This window comes from Pleuronectes platessa, chromosome 6 (genome assembly GCF_947347685.1).
Source record: "Pleuronectes platessa chromosome 6, fPlePla1.1, whole genome shotgun sequence".
Classification (NCBI taxonomy): domain Eukaryota; kingdom Metazoa; phylum Chordata; class Actinopteri; order Pleuronectiformes; family Pleuronectidae; genus Pleuronectes; species Pleuronectes platessa.
Window position 1 is genome coordinate 14,041,120 of NC_070631.1, and position 16,174 is coordinate 14,057,293.

Sequence of the window (16,174 nt, forward strand, 5' to 3'; positions counted from 1 at the left end):
AATGCGTCCAACCCGTCTAATCAGCAGCAACGAGAATATGTTTGCGTATGATGCATCATTCCCCATCGTCTGTCAGCGTGTGATTAGTGGCAGCCAGACTGTTGTGCATGATAGATCCGGACCAATCCATGGTCCCAGCCCAATTTTATTTAGCATTAGAGCAACGGGAACAAAGGTCCACAATTCAAACAGTCTTCTGTACACAGACTGCATACTGAATAGTGAAGCCTCTTAATGTACTCTGCTCTAGAATTAGACTTTATTATTGATCCTGTCTTTTACACCACTGGATCCTGACAACATCCAAAATCACTGACCCAACATGAAAGAGGAGCTGGAGCATCACACAGAACTAAAACTACACGTTTGACCCAGTTTTCTTTTTGCTCCTCAGGACTTAGTTTTGCAAAGAGTCTTTTCAAAGTAACATCGCAGCAAAAGTGGGCAGACAATGTCCGTGGCTTTAAAGACACATCGGTAGGAGATAAATGCTCAAGAGGGCACAGGAAGATTGGATAGGCCACACCTCTGAAAATAGATTAGATTCTGAGTTTTGTCATTAAGCCACACATTTTTCCACCTCTCCCTCCATTTCCTTTCATCTGCTCTCTCTTCTATCTGATCCTAACTGATGCCTCTCTCCTACTCCTAAAACTAATTATATTATCACTCTCTTTCGCTGGAACTCCACCAGTTTCCTTTGTACTGCCTCTATATTTGGCGCAGAGAGCCAGTTCACTGCTGCTGAAGCGCAAAACAAGGGTCTGATTTCAAAGGGAAACGCTGACTTGTGTTTTCAAACTACAATTATTCAGGTGTACTTTTATTCCTCTCGCTTCTACTGATTTCAAATTGATCTAATTGTATTGTGAGACTTGTTTATGCAGCCCCTATGCCATTACACAGTGTTCTCCCCCTAATTACCATCTTTGTTGACAAATTAGAAAATTGAAATCAACGGCTGATATAACATAAAGCATCAATATTTCATGTCTAAGCTGTGATCATGGGCGGTATGTTAGTGTACATGCTGGTGTTAAAGTGCTTCCAATTATTGTTTTGCAGCAGTAACAGGAGCACATGTTGGGAAAAGACATTAAACATTCCTCCTCATTATCCAGACCCCTTTCGATATGTGCGCAGCCATCAGGAGAAATTGAGGCTAATCATAAATCTTCTCACATGGTAAGTCATGGTAAGCCATAAAAAAGCACAGAGCAACACATAATTACATATAGCTCTGTATGCAAATCTGTGAAAGGTTTGTAGGCTACAGTAAAATCATCTGTGGGAGCAGCAGCTCAGTGCAACGCTCACTTAATATTGAACATCTCAACATCCAAGGTATGGACGTGTTACACATTTAACTTTGAAAGAATCAGAAAGCGTGACTCCGTCTGTTTTTCTGTGTGCAGACGGATGTAGAGCGGCGCCGTGGGAGATACAGTGGAACGTTTCAGAAGCTCAGTATTTTATGCTGCGTAATCTTATTTGGGGCAAAGAGTTGGATGACGTAGAGATGCCCTCCCCACAGAGCTGCATGAGGGAGCTTGGGGTTTGGGTTTCAGTTGGAATCGCCCTCTTCTTCACATTTAAGCACACGGGGAAGGAAACACATTTGGGAATCCCCTTAAATGCCCAGATGAGGAAACCTTCAGAAGGAGAACAAATGATGTTGAAGCAACATACCTGAATAAGTACAGACATAAAATACAGACAGATATATTGCATGCTAGACTTCTATCAACTGAAAATGTCTTAGAGGATAGATATTGTTAAAGGAGAAGATTAAAACTTTGGCTTGACGTCCTACAAACAGAAATATAACAAAGCAATATAGAGCTCACCAATTATCATCTTGCTTGTGTGATCCCTAGCAATTAAGGGACTGTATTGGGGCCAGAAGGTTGGTGGTTCAATACCAGATATCAAACCCAAAATTGTCCTCGATGGCTTTGCCGACATTGTATGGTGTGTGATAGAGAAAGTGTAGTTCTGTATTAGTTTGTATGGGAATGGGTAGATGTGATTTATACATAATAAAGTCTTTGGTTTTAGTATGAACTAGGATAGCACTCAGTAGAGCACATACCTCTGTAAAGGCCGGACATTTCCCTTGAACAAGCCTCATAGCTACGCCCACATTATGTTTCTCAAATCCATATTGTTGGTAGTTTCCAGTTTCTGGCCCTATTTGTTACCATATAGTGGCTGAAAAAAGCCTAAACATAGATAAAAAACACATTTAAATGCACTAGATTCAAATATTTGTCTGGATATGCAAGGAATCGCACACACTGCTCGATACCTACCCGCTAAACTAGGGTGACCATACGTCCGTATTTCCCGGGACATGTCCGTATTTCACGACCTGTCCCGGGTGTCCCGGGTTATTTTTAGAAAGTGAGGAAATGTCCTGGTTTTTAAAATTACCTTCTTTGGACCATTACATTTACATGCACTAGGGCACTGCCCACGGCGCTGCGTGCGACGTAGCCTAATCCCCGCCCCTATGCTGTCAGCCCTATTAATCAGAACGTAGACAATGTGACTGTCAGTCATACGCAAGCAACATGCCGAAGCGCAAGTGCTCGTTTACCGAAGAATTACTAAAGAGTTTCCCGGCTTTCAGACCGGGTCGAGACAAATGGGAAGCCTTGTGCACAGTGTGCAAAGCAGGCACATATGTCTCGGTGTCCAATGGAGGTGCAATTTATCTGAAAATCCACCTGGACACCGAGAAGCACAAAACAGCTGTCCGAGGCGAGGGTAGTGCTAGCTCGATCACACAGTACTTTCTCAGACCAGGGAACGAGGATGCAGTGAATGCAGCGAATGCAGCGGAGGCTGCATGGTCATTTCACACAGTGAAACACCACAACAGTTACAGATCCATGGACTGCACTAGTGCATTGCTCAAAAAGACCCTCCCCGATTCAGTCATTATTGGAGTTATTGTTATTGACTTTTACTGAAAAGCATTGTTAATAAACCAACTGTAAATATCTTGTTCTATCTATATAATATAATATACCGGTATAATTGAATAATAATAAAATACTATTAAAGCAGCAGCATCCTCCACATGACCGCCCCCCCCCCAGCCCCCCCCCCCCCCCCGCCCCGCCCCACCTTCACCCCCCCCCCGACAAGGTGTCCTGGTTTTCCCAAATGAAAATATGGTCACCCTAGCTAAACATCAATATTATCCTGCATGGGTCATAACCCAACCCTTCATAAAGACTCATGGAAATCAGGTCAGTAGTTTTTGAGTAATCGTGGTCAGTGGATTTTGTCACCAGGCTAGCTGTCGTCCCCCCCCCCCCCCCCCCCCCCCCTTCCACTGCTATGCTAAGCTAACTAGCTGCCTGTGGCCTCTATTAGAGGATGACCATGTTTTCAATCCCTGAAACTAACTCAAACTGAAGTGCAGTGAACGTCTATGAGCTTATTTACACAGCAGGCGTTTTCATCAGGATGGGGTAGAATAATATCATTGCTTAGCAACGCATACCAAGTGTTCCTCTCAGCTCCATGGACACCATGGACACAGAGTTGTCATCGCCAGTCACCTCAGGAAGAGGTAGCCTGCTGGAGTTCAAAGAAAAGGCCGACTGTCTCTTCAGAATGACAACTAGCTGTTGACATTTTAAATTTTCACCTTCAAGCTTCAGGAGAGTGTCGTTTTTTAATTTCCCAGACCCATTATGGGCCATGAGCAGGTGAGACGATGTGGAGCGGCCAGCTGGCAGCTCTGAGAGGAGCTCGAACACCAACATGTGCTCACACGGTTTGAAAACATTACTGTCCTCAGTATACGGTTGTTTTATCCCCACATTAGCAATATGTATTTATTATTCTTGTGAGTCTGGATGATATCGAAAAAAATATAAAAATATTATTTGTCCTGGAATGAAATGAGTAATGTGTCTTTCCATGCAGTCATCGATTCAGCACTGAAATCTATTATTCCTGTACTCACTCTCATGTGTATACAGATGATCCTGCTTATATCCACCATTACTTTTATGGCAATTTATTTTAATTGTGTAGAAGAAATAAGGTGAATTGATTGCTGTTTGTTTGAGAAAATAATTAGTGTAGAAAAGATTCATATGCTTTGGAACATATCAGTTTTTTTCTTTTTTCTTTTGAGCCAGTCTCCAGATAAATTACAAAGGGCCACAAATTCCCAGCAGCTGTATTAGTTTAGCAGCTATCAGGGTGCTTGTTGGATTGTCCAGGGAATACATGAAAGCTTGAGTGCTCTCTCATTCCCCCCTATCTGAGATTTTCACGGAAGGTTTTCTAAACAACGGAGCCAGGGCTATCCATCTTGTGTGTTTTGTTTCCCCCTCCAGTGTCCTGTGCAATAACGCTGCACCTTTATTCCTCAGTGTCTCCGGTCTAATTTGAAATGTTTAAACTGTTTTCCTGGAAGGAGTCCTGGCTAACAGGAAGAGGTCCCAAGCCTATGTCAGTTTTAGTAATGTTGCTGCCGTCTGGTTCATCCGTCCGCTGAGAACACCACGGATGTTCATCTGTGGGGCTTTTTTTCTAATGACTGAGCAATATTGTTTCTCCAGCCAGTTCAGCAGAGAGGAGACTGGAAAAGAGGACGCTATGTGATCTTTTCTCATTTGAATATGGACCTGGCTCAGTGCTTGGTTTCTCCGTCCAGGCAGTTTAGACCTTCGTATAAATTGTCAGTGTACGAAGGTTGATGTGCATTTCAAGCTGTCAGGATTTTCCACTGTGCCTGTGCCCATTAGAGGGATTTCTATGTCATCTTCCTGGATGATTTAGGTTCAATGAAGAGGTTTTGTTAAGAGCCAGTTAACTGAATAACCTAACAGCGTCTTTTTTACACATCAAAAACTCTGATAGTGTTTTTTGTGAAGGCCACACATAAATTTTGGATTTGAAAAGTTGCTGAGATATTTGATTCTGGGCTCAGTCAGGAAGAGAGCACTGAACTGTATAATCTGTCTCATAAAACTGATGCACACTGCACTTCACTGGCCTCAATGGCCCCAAGTGGCAAAATCTGACAAACATCTAGTGAAGCATTTCCTTATCTCCAGCCTCGGTGCACAAGGCAGCTATTGTCCATGAATTGTCTGCCTAAGAAGAACTTCAGGGTGGTTGAAATTCCAACCTTGCTGGGATGAAGTTATTTTTAGGATAGTTTTACTTCTTTCTCATTGTCTGGTTGCACTGACCAGCACTAACAGCATCATGAGGTATTGGCTTCACCCCGTGTAGAGCTGCCGGCTCTGAGTCTCTAAGCTGCAAAAAGGACACATTGAGAAAACAACAGTCCGAGATGATGGAGTAATACTCTCAACTGAGGCTTGACTCATTATAACAGTGGCTGTCATAAAGACTGATTTCTAATTTAAAACAAAAAATCCCTTATTTTTTAGCCTAAGTGTGTTATCTCACAGCATTTGCTCCATAATGACTGATTTCTCATGTGTTATGCCTAAACAATGATAAGCTCATTAAAATGTCAAAAGCGGGTCTTGTGCCAATCACTGCAACGAGACCATATGGCTGCTTCCTCCCACTGTGCCTGTTGGCAGACCTCATACCTCACGCTAATGCCTCCGACCGGGACGCTGGCCCCAGATGGATGCTGTCATCACTGGAGCTTCTGCTAACTGTTGGCCGTCTATCACAGTGCCTGCAGGTGTGAACTCACGACCACAGTATTACCCTACTTCGGGCCATTTGTTTTTGTCTCACTCTGAATCCCATGCCGACGCTCAGCAGATACTCTTGACTTCCCCTCTCCTGCATCTTAGATGAGTAACTGTGAGCAAACACAGTCATGCACCACCTGGGACCCCCTTACGTCCAGCAGTCATCCCTTCCTGGATGTGAAAACAGAGATCCATGCCATGGTCAGAGCTCACTCTGCTGCCGGCTGTTGACCTTTGAACCCCAGCGGGAAAAAGACTCAAGACACCAGTGCTGTTGTTTCCTCCTGTATGTTTTCAGTGCTTGGCTGTTTAAGGCTACATCGTTTTCATTTGGAAAAGGCGTAGTGGGTCTGTATCAGTTTTAATCCTCGACCTGAACACGCTCAGCTATCACGTGACCACTCGCATACACTGGGCATGCTCGTGCCAGTGTAAACAGGAGGGCATGTTAGGTAGGCTCCTGTGAACACAGGAATTGGTTGAATAATAGATCATCTCTGACACATTGAAGCAGTTCTGTCATTGTAAAATGCAGAATTTAACTTCACAGCAGCTGTCAGCAAAAACAACAGACCGGTAGTTGTCTTTCAAAGGGGGGTCATGTTATAGGGTCATGTCAGTGAAGGCCACACGTCATTATCCGGAAAAAAGACCCAATCAGCAAGCGGTTACGAGTGTCTACTAATGTTGTTTCCAAACATTTACTTTTGTTAATGTGGTTTCAAATGTGGTTTCAAACCAAAACGTAGTAGTATGGATGTTGCCTGAGGTTAATTTGGGGTTTTTCAGGGAGTGACAGGATGGCTTATTGTGTCACTGGTGTCCTGTTCCAGAATGTTCAGTGTCATAGGCAGGCAGTAATGTCCTTTTCACAGACCTGGCTGATCAATAAGTCTATATCCGTTGCAAGGTTTACAAGCCTTGCTGTAGATTTCCCATTAGTTCGGAGGCTTCAAGCTCTGAGTGGATGTCTTTGAAGATATATTTAGAATCACCTGAATATCTCTTTTTCTTCTCTTATAGATGTTTTGAATTGGTTATTGGCTAAATCAGGAAATCATGTGGGCTTTGATTTGTTAAATCAATTGCACCACCGTTGACTCATTTCTTTGTCACTCAGTAACTATGCCACAATGATTGCTGCCATTTATAATACCTTTATCTGTACCTGTAATACCTCTCTCTTGTTATTGTTCTTCCCGACCTCTTATCTGAACAAGGTGAGCAAGGTTCACAAACGTGCAAGGGTGTGGGAGTAAGGCGAGAAATCAAGTGGCAGTAGGTGGATGAACTCTGCACCTGACTTCCTTGGGACGATCCTGCAGAAGGCTGCCGCGGCACCATTTATATTTCTGCACCGAACATGAGGCTGTGGCGCCCACCACCACAGCAAATAGATAAATATCGAGTGGGATAAGGATAAGTGAGGAGGCCTATATGTCCCACAGACAGCAAATCTGAACGGAACGAACAAAATGAGGAGAAAAATCGCCTAACTGCTATTTTAGGCAACTGCATCATTGTTCTCACCGAGATCGCTGCAAGGGGGGGGAGAGAAGGAGGGAGTACCCGCCTGCCCGCCCGCCTGCATGTGCGTGCATGGAGCTGCAACTGTGCCTTTTTACCACTATATCTCATTTGCTTTGCTAAAGAGCAGATTTTTTTTAATCAAACCGCAGCTGAAGACAAAGCCCTCCACTGTATGAGCCGGAGCGCACGGGACGGACGCTGCACTCGGTGCACGGGGCAGGTGTATTTGGCCAAGCAGAGGCGCACGCGGGGCGCAGAGAAGCAGGAGCGACGCACAGCACAGCAGCCTGCAGACCTCAACACCTGCTACAAAGGAAACAGCCTTCATCCTGTTGTAAACAATTACTGGATTCTTCCCCTTGCAACTTATAACCGAAGTGATGGACGCATACCACGTTGGGAAAACAGTTTTACGCACAAAAGCGCTCAGTTGGCTTCACTGAACTCAATCTTATTCTCATCATTAAGGACATAGGTGCTTTTGCGAGGATGCCCGGAGCACCACCCTTCTACATCGGGATGGAGGTGCTGATCGCGGTCGCGTCTGTGATCGGGAACGTGATGGTGGTCTGGGCGGTGAAAATTAACAAGTCGCTTCGAGATAACACGTTTTGCTTCATCGTCTCTCTGGCTCTGGCGGATATTGCAGTGGGCGCCCTCGTCATCCCGCTGGCCATCACCATCAGCATCGGACTTCAGACTCACTTTTACAGCTGCCTGCTCGTGGCGTGCACGGTGCTGGTGTTGACGCAAAGTTCAATCCTCGCCCTCCTGGCTATAGCAATTGACCGCTATCTCAGGGTCAAGATCCCGACCAGGTAATATGGGGGTTTCACAGCACATGCCCATTATGTGGAGAGACATGGATGTGCCACATGAAAAGATGATCCTGATGATGATGATGATGATGTTTGATTATGATTAAGATTATTTTATTTGCAAGCGAATTTAGCCTCCTCTCTCTCTCGATTCTCGCACGCACGCACACACACACACACACACACACACACACACACACACACACACACACACACAAGCACACAGAGCAGAAGTCATTCACAGCTCTTGTGCTGTTTGCATTGCTTCCCTCATGGGTCTTGTTTCACTTCACAGGATGCCAGTCCCTTTACATGCACATATATCTGACTCACCAGTGCTGACATGACAGCTAACCAGAACATGGCTGATCACCTAACAGCTCTGATTAGTGCTTCCCTCCCCAGGATCTCTAATATGTGTGGAACAGTACAATAGTGACAGATTTAGAACATTCTGGGGTTTCGGAGGGATGTTGTATTCACACGAATCTCTTCTTGTGTTTCTGAAGAAAACAAAAGAGGGTCAGGTTTGCTGTCAACACTGTTCAGTCTACGCTTTCTGTATCTGATGCACAGCACCAGTGGTGGTTTCTCATGCCAGGCTGAAACAAAAGGCTGAGCAGTGGAGCTGAAAGGCTCCACAGATAAGCCTGTAGTAGAAGAGAGGGAATATATTGTCTGGGAAAATTGTCTGTGATGGCCTCAGACTTTAATCTCATGTCTAAGACACCAGAAGCTCTTCCAGGCACATGATAGCACTTTTATCAGGCTCACTGTGAATAACGATCTTCAGCCATAGACACAACTTAACACATGCATCCCTAATCAATACTATATTCAAGACTTTTCCTCAGGCTATACTTAAACAAAGCTGAGGTTATCATTACTAGGGTTTCTCTTATAATTGCAACATATCAACCATTCACTATCCAAGTGGAATTAATTGTTTCACACTTTCCAAACGTGCCGGATCAGATAACTGTTTTCCTCTCTGGCTGTAGGCAAGTATAAGGCTGAGTCTTCCTCTGTGTCATTCATGGGTCACAAGAGGTGATACGATTTTAGTGTCTCTGCATCTTTGACCTTCCTCTACCCCCTGCTTCTTATCCATAAACACTGGTAACAATGAAAGTCGGTTGTAGCATGCCAAACACTGCAGCTTGTATTTTTCGTGCTGCTGTAGTAAATTAGTAGATGATATTGACTTTTAGCAACTATAATTCTGTTCTCCTCTGAAGAAAAGAAGTATGAAACCCAGCAGAGCTGAAAAGGGTAAGGTACTTACAAGGGTTTTCAGAGGCTGGCTTGTTCCAGCGGAAATATCCTGCAAGAAGCTTTGTGGAGGGAGTCCAGGGCTTTCTGCTCTAAATGATAGCTCTTTCCTCTGAATCTCGATTTTTGTAAATACAAGGACACTGCCAAAAAATGAAAATCGAGGCAGAAAAGAAAGCTCGCTCTCCCCCTGAGTGCTGTTAGAGAAAGTGCTGACACGAGGCTGTGTTGTTTGCTCCTGCAGGTACAAGCAGGTGGTGACCCCTCGGCGAGCGGGGCTGGCGGTGGTGGTATGCTGGACGGTGGCTTTCATCGTGGGCTTCACACCCATGTTGGGCTGGAACAACCTGTGGCGCCTCCAGCAGGACGGCCTCAACAGCTCCAACCTCATGATCACCTGTCAGTTTGAAAATGTCATCAGCATGGACTACATGGTGTATTTTAACTTCTTCAGCTGGGTGCTGCCGCCCCTCCTCCTCATGCTGATAATCTACGCAGAGATCTTCTACGTGATCCACAAGCAACTCAACAAAAAGAAGTTCACCACCAGCCACACCGACCCCAACAAGTACTACGACAAGGAGCTAAATCTTGCCAAATCCCTGGCTCTGGTCCTTTTTCTCTTTGCTGTCAGCTGGCTCCCCCTCCACATCATCAACTGCATCACACTCTTCTGCCCCGACTGCGAGAAGCCCTTATCCGTCATCTACATCGCCATCCTGCTCACCCACGGCAACTCCGCTGTCAACCCAATCATCTACGCTTTTCGCATCAAGAAGTTCCGCACAGCCTTCCGGAAAATCTGGCACCAGTACTTCTGCTGCAAGGACACGCCAGCTCTGGAGATTCAGCCCAGCGACAGGAAGGAGATGCCCGATTCAGAGCCACTGCAAGCCCTGCCACCGCAGAAGGACGTCCCTAAGTCGGATCCACCACCACAGCTGCCGTCTCCACCTGAGCAGCAGAACCAGAGGCCCGAACCACTGCAGCAGCCTAAAGAGCATCCTCCCTCACTGGAGCAGAACACAGTCTAAGCCAAGGGATGGAACTGATTACTGGGCTGAAAAAGTAATGATCAGTACACATGCATTGGCTCGCTCCTCACCTGAATGTAATCTAGTGGGGAGTCTGAAGCGCTACGATGAAGTGACTGAAATAAATACTATAATAAATACAGGAAGGTCATTTATCTGTATCTCAGGAGGAGAGGATTTACTGAAGGCTTGGTGAGAAAAGAAAAACAAGGCAAAAAGGGTATTTATAAACCTCGCAATAATGGAAGTTGTATTGACAGCGACAGCGTCTATCTTAGTAACAGACTGAAGATATTAAGCTTTAACAGTTTGGTTCCTTTTGGTGAAACAACTTGGTGTGAACATTACAAAAACGTGCAATGTAAGTTATCGTGGTTGCGCAGTATCAGATTATCAAAACTTGCCGTAGAATGAACATTCATGAGTTTCAATGTGGAGCAGGTTCATCTTACTACTGTACTACTGTGTGTGTGTGTTTCAACTGACAGTGGCTGAAGAACATGAATGTAAAAATTATGTAAATAGGAGACTGTGGCAGCACAGCTGTGAATGCTCATCACTTCTTCAGGGTCTTAATAGCACAACAGTGGCAGAGCAAGTAGAGCTATGGGATATATATCTCTGCAGCGAGGCTGTGTGCATGTTTTTCACTCCCATAACTCTTCCCCACTGGAGCGGAGACCTTCAGTCACCCAGCAGCAAGGATCCATTAAAACGGAGGTGGCCAGGGATAAGAAACAAACAGCTGGAGGGAATGGGAGGTTCTAACCTTTTAGAAGCTGCGTGCAGGAAACTCGTGTCTGCAAGACGAAAGCAAGTCACAGGGGAGAGAGACCAGATGCACTTAAAGCCCCTGTTTATCCAGCCTACATGGCAGCTGGTGCTATGATCAGGCTTTTTGTTTCCTGTGTTTTTTCTGTTCCCCCCACGTGGACTGATGATAACCTTATCACAACTGACCACTAGAGACAGTGGCTTCCATGGCCTTATTCAGTATTTCAATTCGAGGGACTGGACTAGAAAGGATAACCTGAAGATTGTGAGTGTCTTAACCACACGACAAGCTCAACTTTTTTTGCATACAGCCAAACTGGAGCGTGTAGAGATTAAACTATGGTCAGTGTCGCTGGCTTGAAAAGAAAAGACTGTGTAAGAATGTAAAGTCATTTTGCTGTGTCTCTTGTGAAGCCTCCGAGCTCTGGTCTCACTGATGTTCTCCTAAGTGGGTGACAATCTCTTATGTAAGACTTTTTCTCTCGCTGCCTTGAACCAACATCTTTCTGTCGGGGACGAGCAGGGAACATTTTGACGACCGACGTGACGGTGTCAACTGAAACCTTTATTCAATCCACACCACCTGTCTACAAATCATACAGGCCAGGTAGACTGTACATATCACAGATGTGAGGAAAACAGTGGATGAATAAATGTATGATAATCATGTGCTTTCTATAGCTAATTCTTCTTCTAGGTGACCTTTACGATGTTTATCCCCATAGTGGGAAGTACAATATGTTTTTTTCTGCGCTTGATGAATGACTTGTGGTGCAAACGTTAGGACTGAGCACACAATCCAAACCTGTCTGCCAGTAAATATGTGAAAGAAACGTAGTCCATGCATCCATTATCTTTACCACTTAGGGGGTCTCGTGGGAAGCTAGAGCCAATCACAGCTAACATTGGGCGAGAGGCAGGGTACCACCTGGACAGGTCTCCAGCGAATCGCAGGGCTAAGAAACGTAGTGCGGATTCCTTCTGCCAAAGAGGCTACGTTTTTACCCCTGTCTGTTTGTTTGTTGGTTGATTTTTTTGTTTGTAAGCAAGATGACACACAGAAAACTGAACGAATTTCTACAAAACTTTGTGAAAGGATGTGGCATGGGTCAGAGAAGCACACATTCTATTTTAGTGTGGACATTTTTCACTTTTTTTTAAGATTGGGACATAGGGCTTCTTTCAACATTTTCACCATTTTGGGAGGGAAATGATAACTGGATCTTAATATAACATATCAGTCACACTGTGGGGTTTGATATCAATGAGTTTGTGGAAGTTTGTGAGTTGAGTTGAATTTAAGGGGACCTTGGTGGAGGCATCCACTCTACTTGTTGGATTATGATTTCCATAAATATCCTGGTTACAAAATGTTTTCATCTGGTCTGGTAAAAATGTAAATACAGAATGTCAAGTTATTTGTTGATATCAAGTATTTATTTGCCAATCTTGCACTGTAACTGCTCGCAGTGACTACAACTTTATTAAACTTTGTATGGTTTAAGGCACAGCAAAGTCTTGTTTAACACAAAAGAAGTCTCAGCTGATTTTCAGCATGAGACATGTATTTATTACAATTTAACAAAAAATGTCCTTAACCTGATGCTGTTGTGTTTCTCACAACAATGTAACTGAGAAACCAATGTGATATACATAACTTCTGGAAGACAAATTGAGTCCACTAATTTCATAAGAACAACTACTTTATGTCAACAGTTAGTCTCACTAAAGGGGTCGATTGAAGTCTGCATTGCTTTAGTTTGTTGCTTTATTTGACATTACTTGTAGAGACAGACAGACAGACAGACGGTCCCTCAGCCAGAAGTGGATGTGATGACGTTTATTTCTGCTGTCCTCAGCAGAACAGGTGAATAAACAAGAAAGGAAATGGGGGTCTAAAGATAAATGCTTTTCAGTCTTTCCCTCCTACAAAACCACTTCCTGTCTGCAAATTGATGATACACTCATTCATACAAACACCCTCCTACGTGGTGCATCAATGCAGGTGTTTTTCTTTCTAAACAGAACACTATATCAGTCATACTTTCTACCCATTCACTCCTCTTGACAAGAAAGCACCCCCTGTATTATTATTTTTCCCACAGCAATCAACACATAAGGCCCCGGATATCTCTACTCTGTATTGGCACCTTGTTGCAGCTCAGCAGCACTGTCAGAATTCTCATTACCACGGTGCAATAATGCAGAAAGCAGCTCTTGGATAACAGTCAAGAGTTGTCACAGCTCTGACAGCCCATCTTTCTCCTCTGTGTGTGAATTCCTTTAATATCTGGCAACTTAAGATTTTCCTGGAGAGAACACGTAATCTGAGTCAAGCTGTCAATTTATTCACTTCTGTAACCTCTTTCAAATATAGCTTGTCCGGAATCCATGAAAACTGAGTATGAATGCACTTTCATGCAATGTTATACTGAACAGAAAGAAATGCAAATCAATAGTCTGGTTCAACTGCTGGAATGTTTTACATATGCCATCATGTTGGCTCAGTTTCCTGGATGCAAAGATGTAAAGTTTCAGGGCAGGATATCAGGATGAAACTAGAGATAAGAAGTAAATGAGGAAAGGAAATACCGCTGCTGCGTATTTCTAATATAGCAGAGGTGACCTTTACCTGTGGGAACCTACTGCCCTGGGTGCTAATGCAGCTATTGACCGCAGATCCTGAAGGGAGGAGCGGAGCCCACAGCACTGGCCTGCTGTGATCAGAGTGAAGATGTCAGAGTTTATTTGCATGTGTTTGGTTTGCAAAGGGAATTCACAAGAAAAATGTGTCGTGGTAATCATGTGTTTTGGAACTAAGGTAAATTTGACGTCAAAGGGTTGTTATAACAAGAATGCAAATGACCGCCACGCCTGCCCTTATCTCCGTCGGTGGAATTCTCCTAATTGGATCAATATCAACCGTGTGTCAGGTCAATATTTTGCTCTGTACATTCGCCGAAGCTCTGACAGACAAAAACGTTTCAATTCCCCAACGACTATCTGTTCTTTCACGGGGGGGGCAGGCTGAGGGTAAAATGCAAGGAATGATATTTATGTCCCAGTGAAGGTTTTTCTCTATCAAAAATTCGAGGAGCACTTTGATCTACCTGGCCTTTGATCCGGCATCATGACTAAGCAAAGGTGTAGGGCCCCCGTTGCTGCCGCACAACTGGAAACAAGGCCCCTTGTCAGAACAGTTTATGCACCACCACAACATCTGTCTTGGATTAAGTCACATCAGCATTTACAGTATGATGGTGTTATGCAAGAAAACGCGGAGCAACATCCGCCATCACGTATACGGTTGACTAGTGGTTTTCTTCCGTGTGGTTTCACAGAAAAGCAATCATTCATGAAAACCGAGCGATTGTGCTGAGAGAGCATCTGTGTTTGTGTGGGGCCATTCGTTTGACATCGTCACTAATGAGAATCTGCAACTGAAAACGTACAGAAAACGAGGGATGGATGCTAATTTACAGCAGATGGGAAATTTCCATCCATGCTGTAACAACTGAACAGGGCAGATGAAAACGTGATAATATGCAACGCGTCTTAGATAAGCATTACTGGGATTAATGTCATCAGTCGTCCTTGTGAATATAATCTAAAAGTGCTGAAACTCTCTGATTAATCGTCTTCTACGAACCAAAAACAGCAATGACGGATCGCAGCACGTGTGAATACCCTTCGATGCAATGGCCTCGGTGCGCAAAACAAAGAAAACAAATATAGCCGAACAATCAGTCATTCACCAAACAGGCTTTTAGAACAACATCAATCACGTCTTAAATCCATTCTCTGCCTCAGGAGGCATTTTGAGCGCACAGCCTTGAAGGAAGGTTGTAATATGGAAACATTTCCTCCTGCGTCAACCTTGACGAAGACAATTTGGGATAATTGGTTCAAATTATTTCATTGAAAAGGACGTTTTTATGTAACAAATCGAGCAGCGAGGTTTCCTGCATTGTTTGCTACATAATTCACGTCCTCGGGTCAAAGAGAGATTTTCCACGTACAGTATGTGGCTGTCAAAGCTTGATGCTACATTTTCCTCCTGACACTAATTCCCTGTACCAGAGCTCTATTTCTGTCACCAGTGACTGTCCTTGTGAGAGAGGGCCCCCTGCTGGTAAATATGAGCAGGGCCAGGAGCACTGTGTATCTGGCTCTGTGTGTGATGAAGGGGAAGAAGGTCACATCTGGTTCCTTCATTAAGCTTCTCCCACGGGTCCTGGTGACCAGTTCAGTATCCAAAGGCTTTTATTCAAAATCTTCTGATGGCACTTCCTAAGACCTGCTTAGCTCCTTGACAAAAAACTAATCATAACCCAGAGACATATCTACAATGAGATCTTGGAATGGGGATAAAAGTTTAAAAAAAAACACTGTTCCACATTTTAATTGACATCCACTGTGCTCAGATAGACTGTGAAGCCACTGTTGTTCAGTTGGACCACATGCTTAATCTGGCCTGTTTTACACTGTTCAGCAGAGCAAACACCACAACAAGAATCTGCACTTCAGGGGCTGCACAGTAGAAATGACCAGACCGTTTATCGTCCACTTTTTATCACAAACAACTTTTTTTTTTTATCACTTTATCAGATTTGTAAGCAGCAAACCCGCTGGTCGAGGTTGTTGATTATCTCACAAAGATCCCAAAAGTATGATCCCGAAAATGTTCCCACACCAAGATCAACCTCATGCTGTCACAGGGACCCGCTGATGAACTTCAGATTGACGTAGAGGATCAAAAGACAGTGAAAGCAGTTTGGATTTTTATTTATTGCTTCTCTCCTCTGGCATTTCAAACAGGTAACCTAAGGTAAAAATGCTAAATGCCTGGGAAGGTGTTATGCTGGATTTATTGCTATCAGCTTCAGTGACGTCAGCAGCTTTACAACGTCTAACAAAACCACCAGGAGTAATGTCAAGGTACAGGTTGTTTTTCTGCATTGCAGGAAAACAACCTGTCGTTGACCCGGAGGGGAAAATGCTGCATTTATTTAAGGCCGTGCGAGTTCAAACCACGGCTACC

The 16,174-nt window shown here is 44.1% G+C and overlaps 1 protein-coding gene across 2 annotated transcripts; it reads left to right on the plus strand.

Moving 5' to 3' along the window:
* The first annotated feature begins 1,729 nt into the window (after positions 1-1,729).
* On the plus strand, positions 1,730-12,637 carry adora1b (adenosine A1 receptor b). Of its 2 annotated transcripts, XM_053425172.1 has the most exons (3): positions 1,730-1,751; positions 7,744-8,053; positions 9,570-12,637. In XM_053425172.1, exons 1-3 carry the CDS (start codon positions 1,730-1,732, stop codon positions 10,357-10,359), a joined length of 1,122 nt encoding a protein of 373 aa, XP_053281147.1. In that variant the 3' UTR covers positions 10,360-12,637. The 2 variants fall into 2 exon arrangements, with proteins under 2 accessions (XP_053281147.1, XP_053281149.1); XM_053425174.1 differs by lacking the exon at positions 1,730-1,751 and having other exon boundaries at positions 7,507-8,053.
* Positions 12,638-16,174: the final 3,537 nt, after the last annotated feature.

Bases quoted from the DNA above. Each gene is read 5' to 3' on its own strand.
- adora1b (XM_053425172.1), top strand. From the start codon at position 1,730: ATGCTAGACTTCTATCAACTGA. The intron at 1,752-7,743 runs AAATGTCTTAGA...GAGCACCACCCT, and splicing joins GCTAGACTTCTATCAACTGA to TCTACATCGGGATGGAGGTG. The intron at 8,054-9,569 runs GTAATATGGGGG...TTGCTCCTGCAG, and splicing joins AGGGTCAAGATCCCGACCAG to GTACAAGCAGGTGGTGACCC.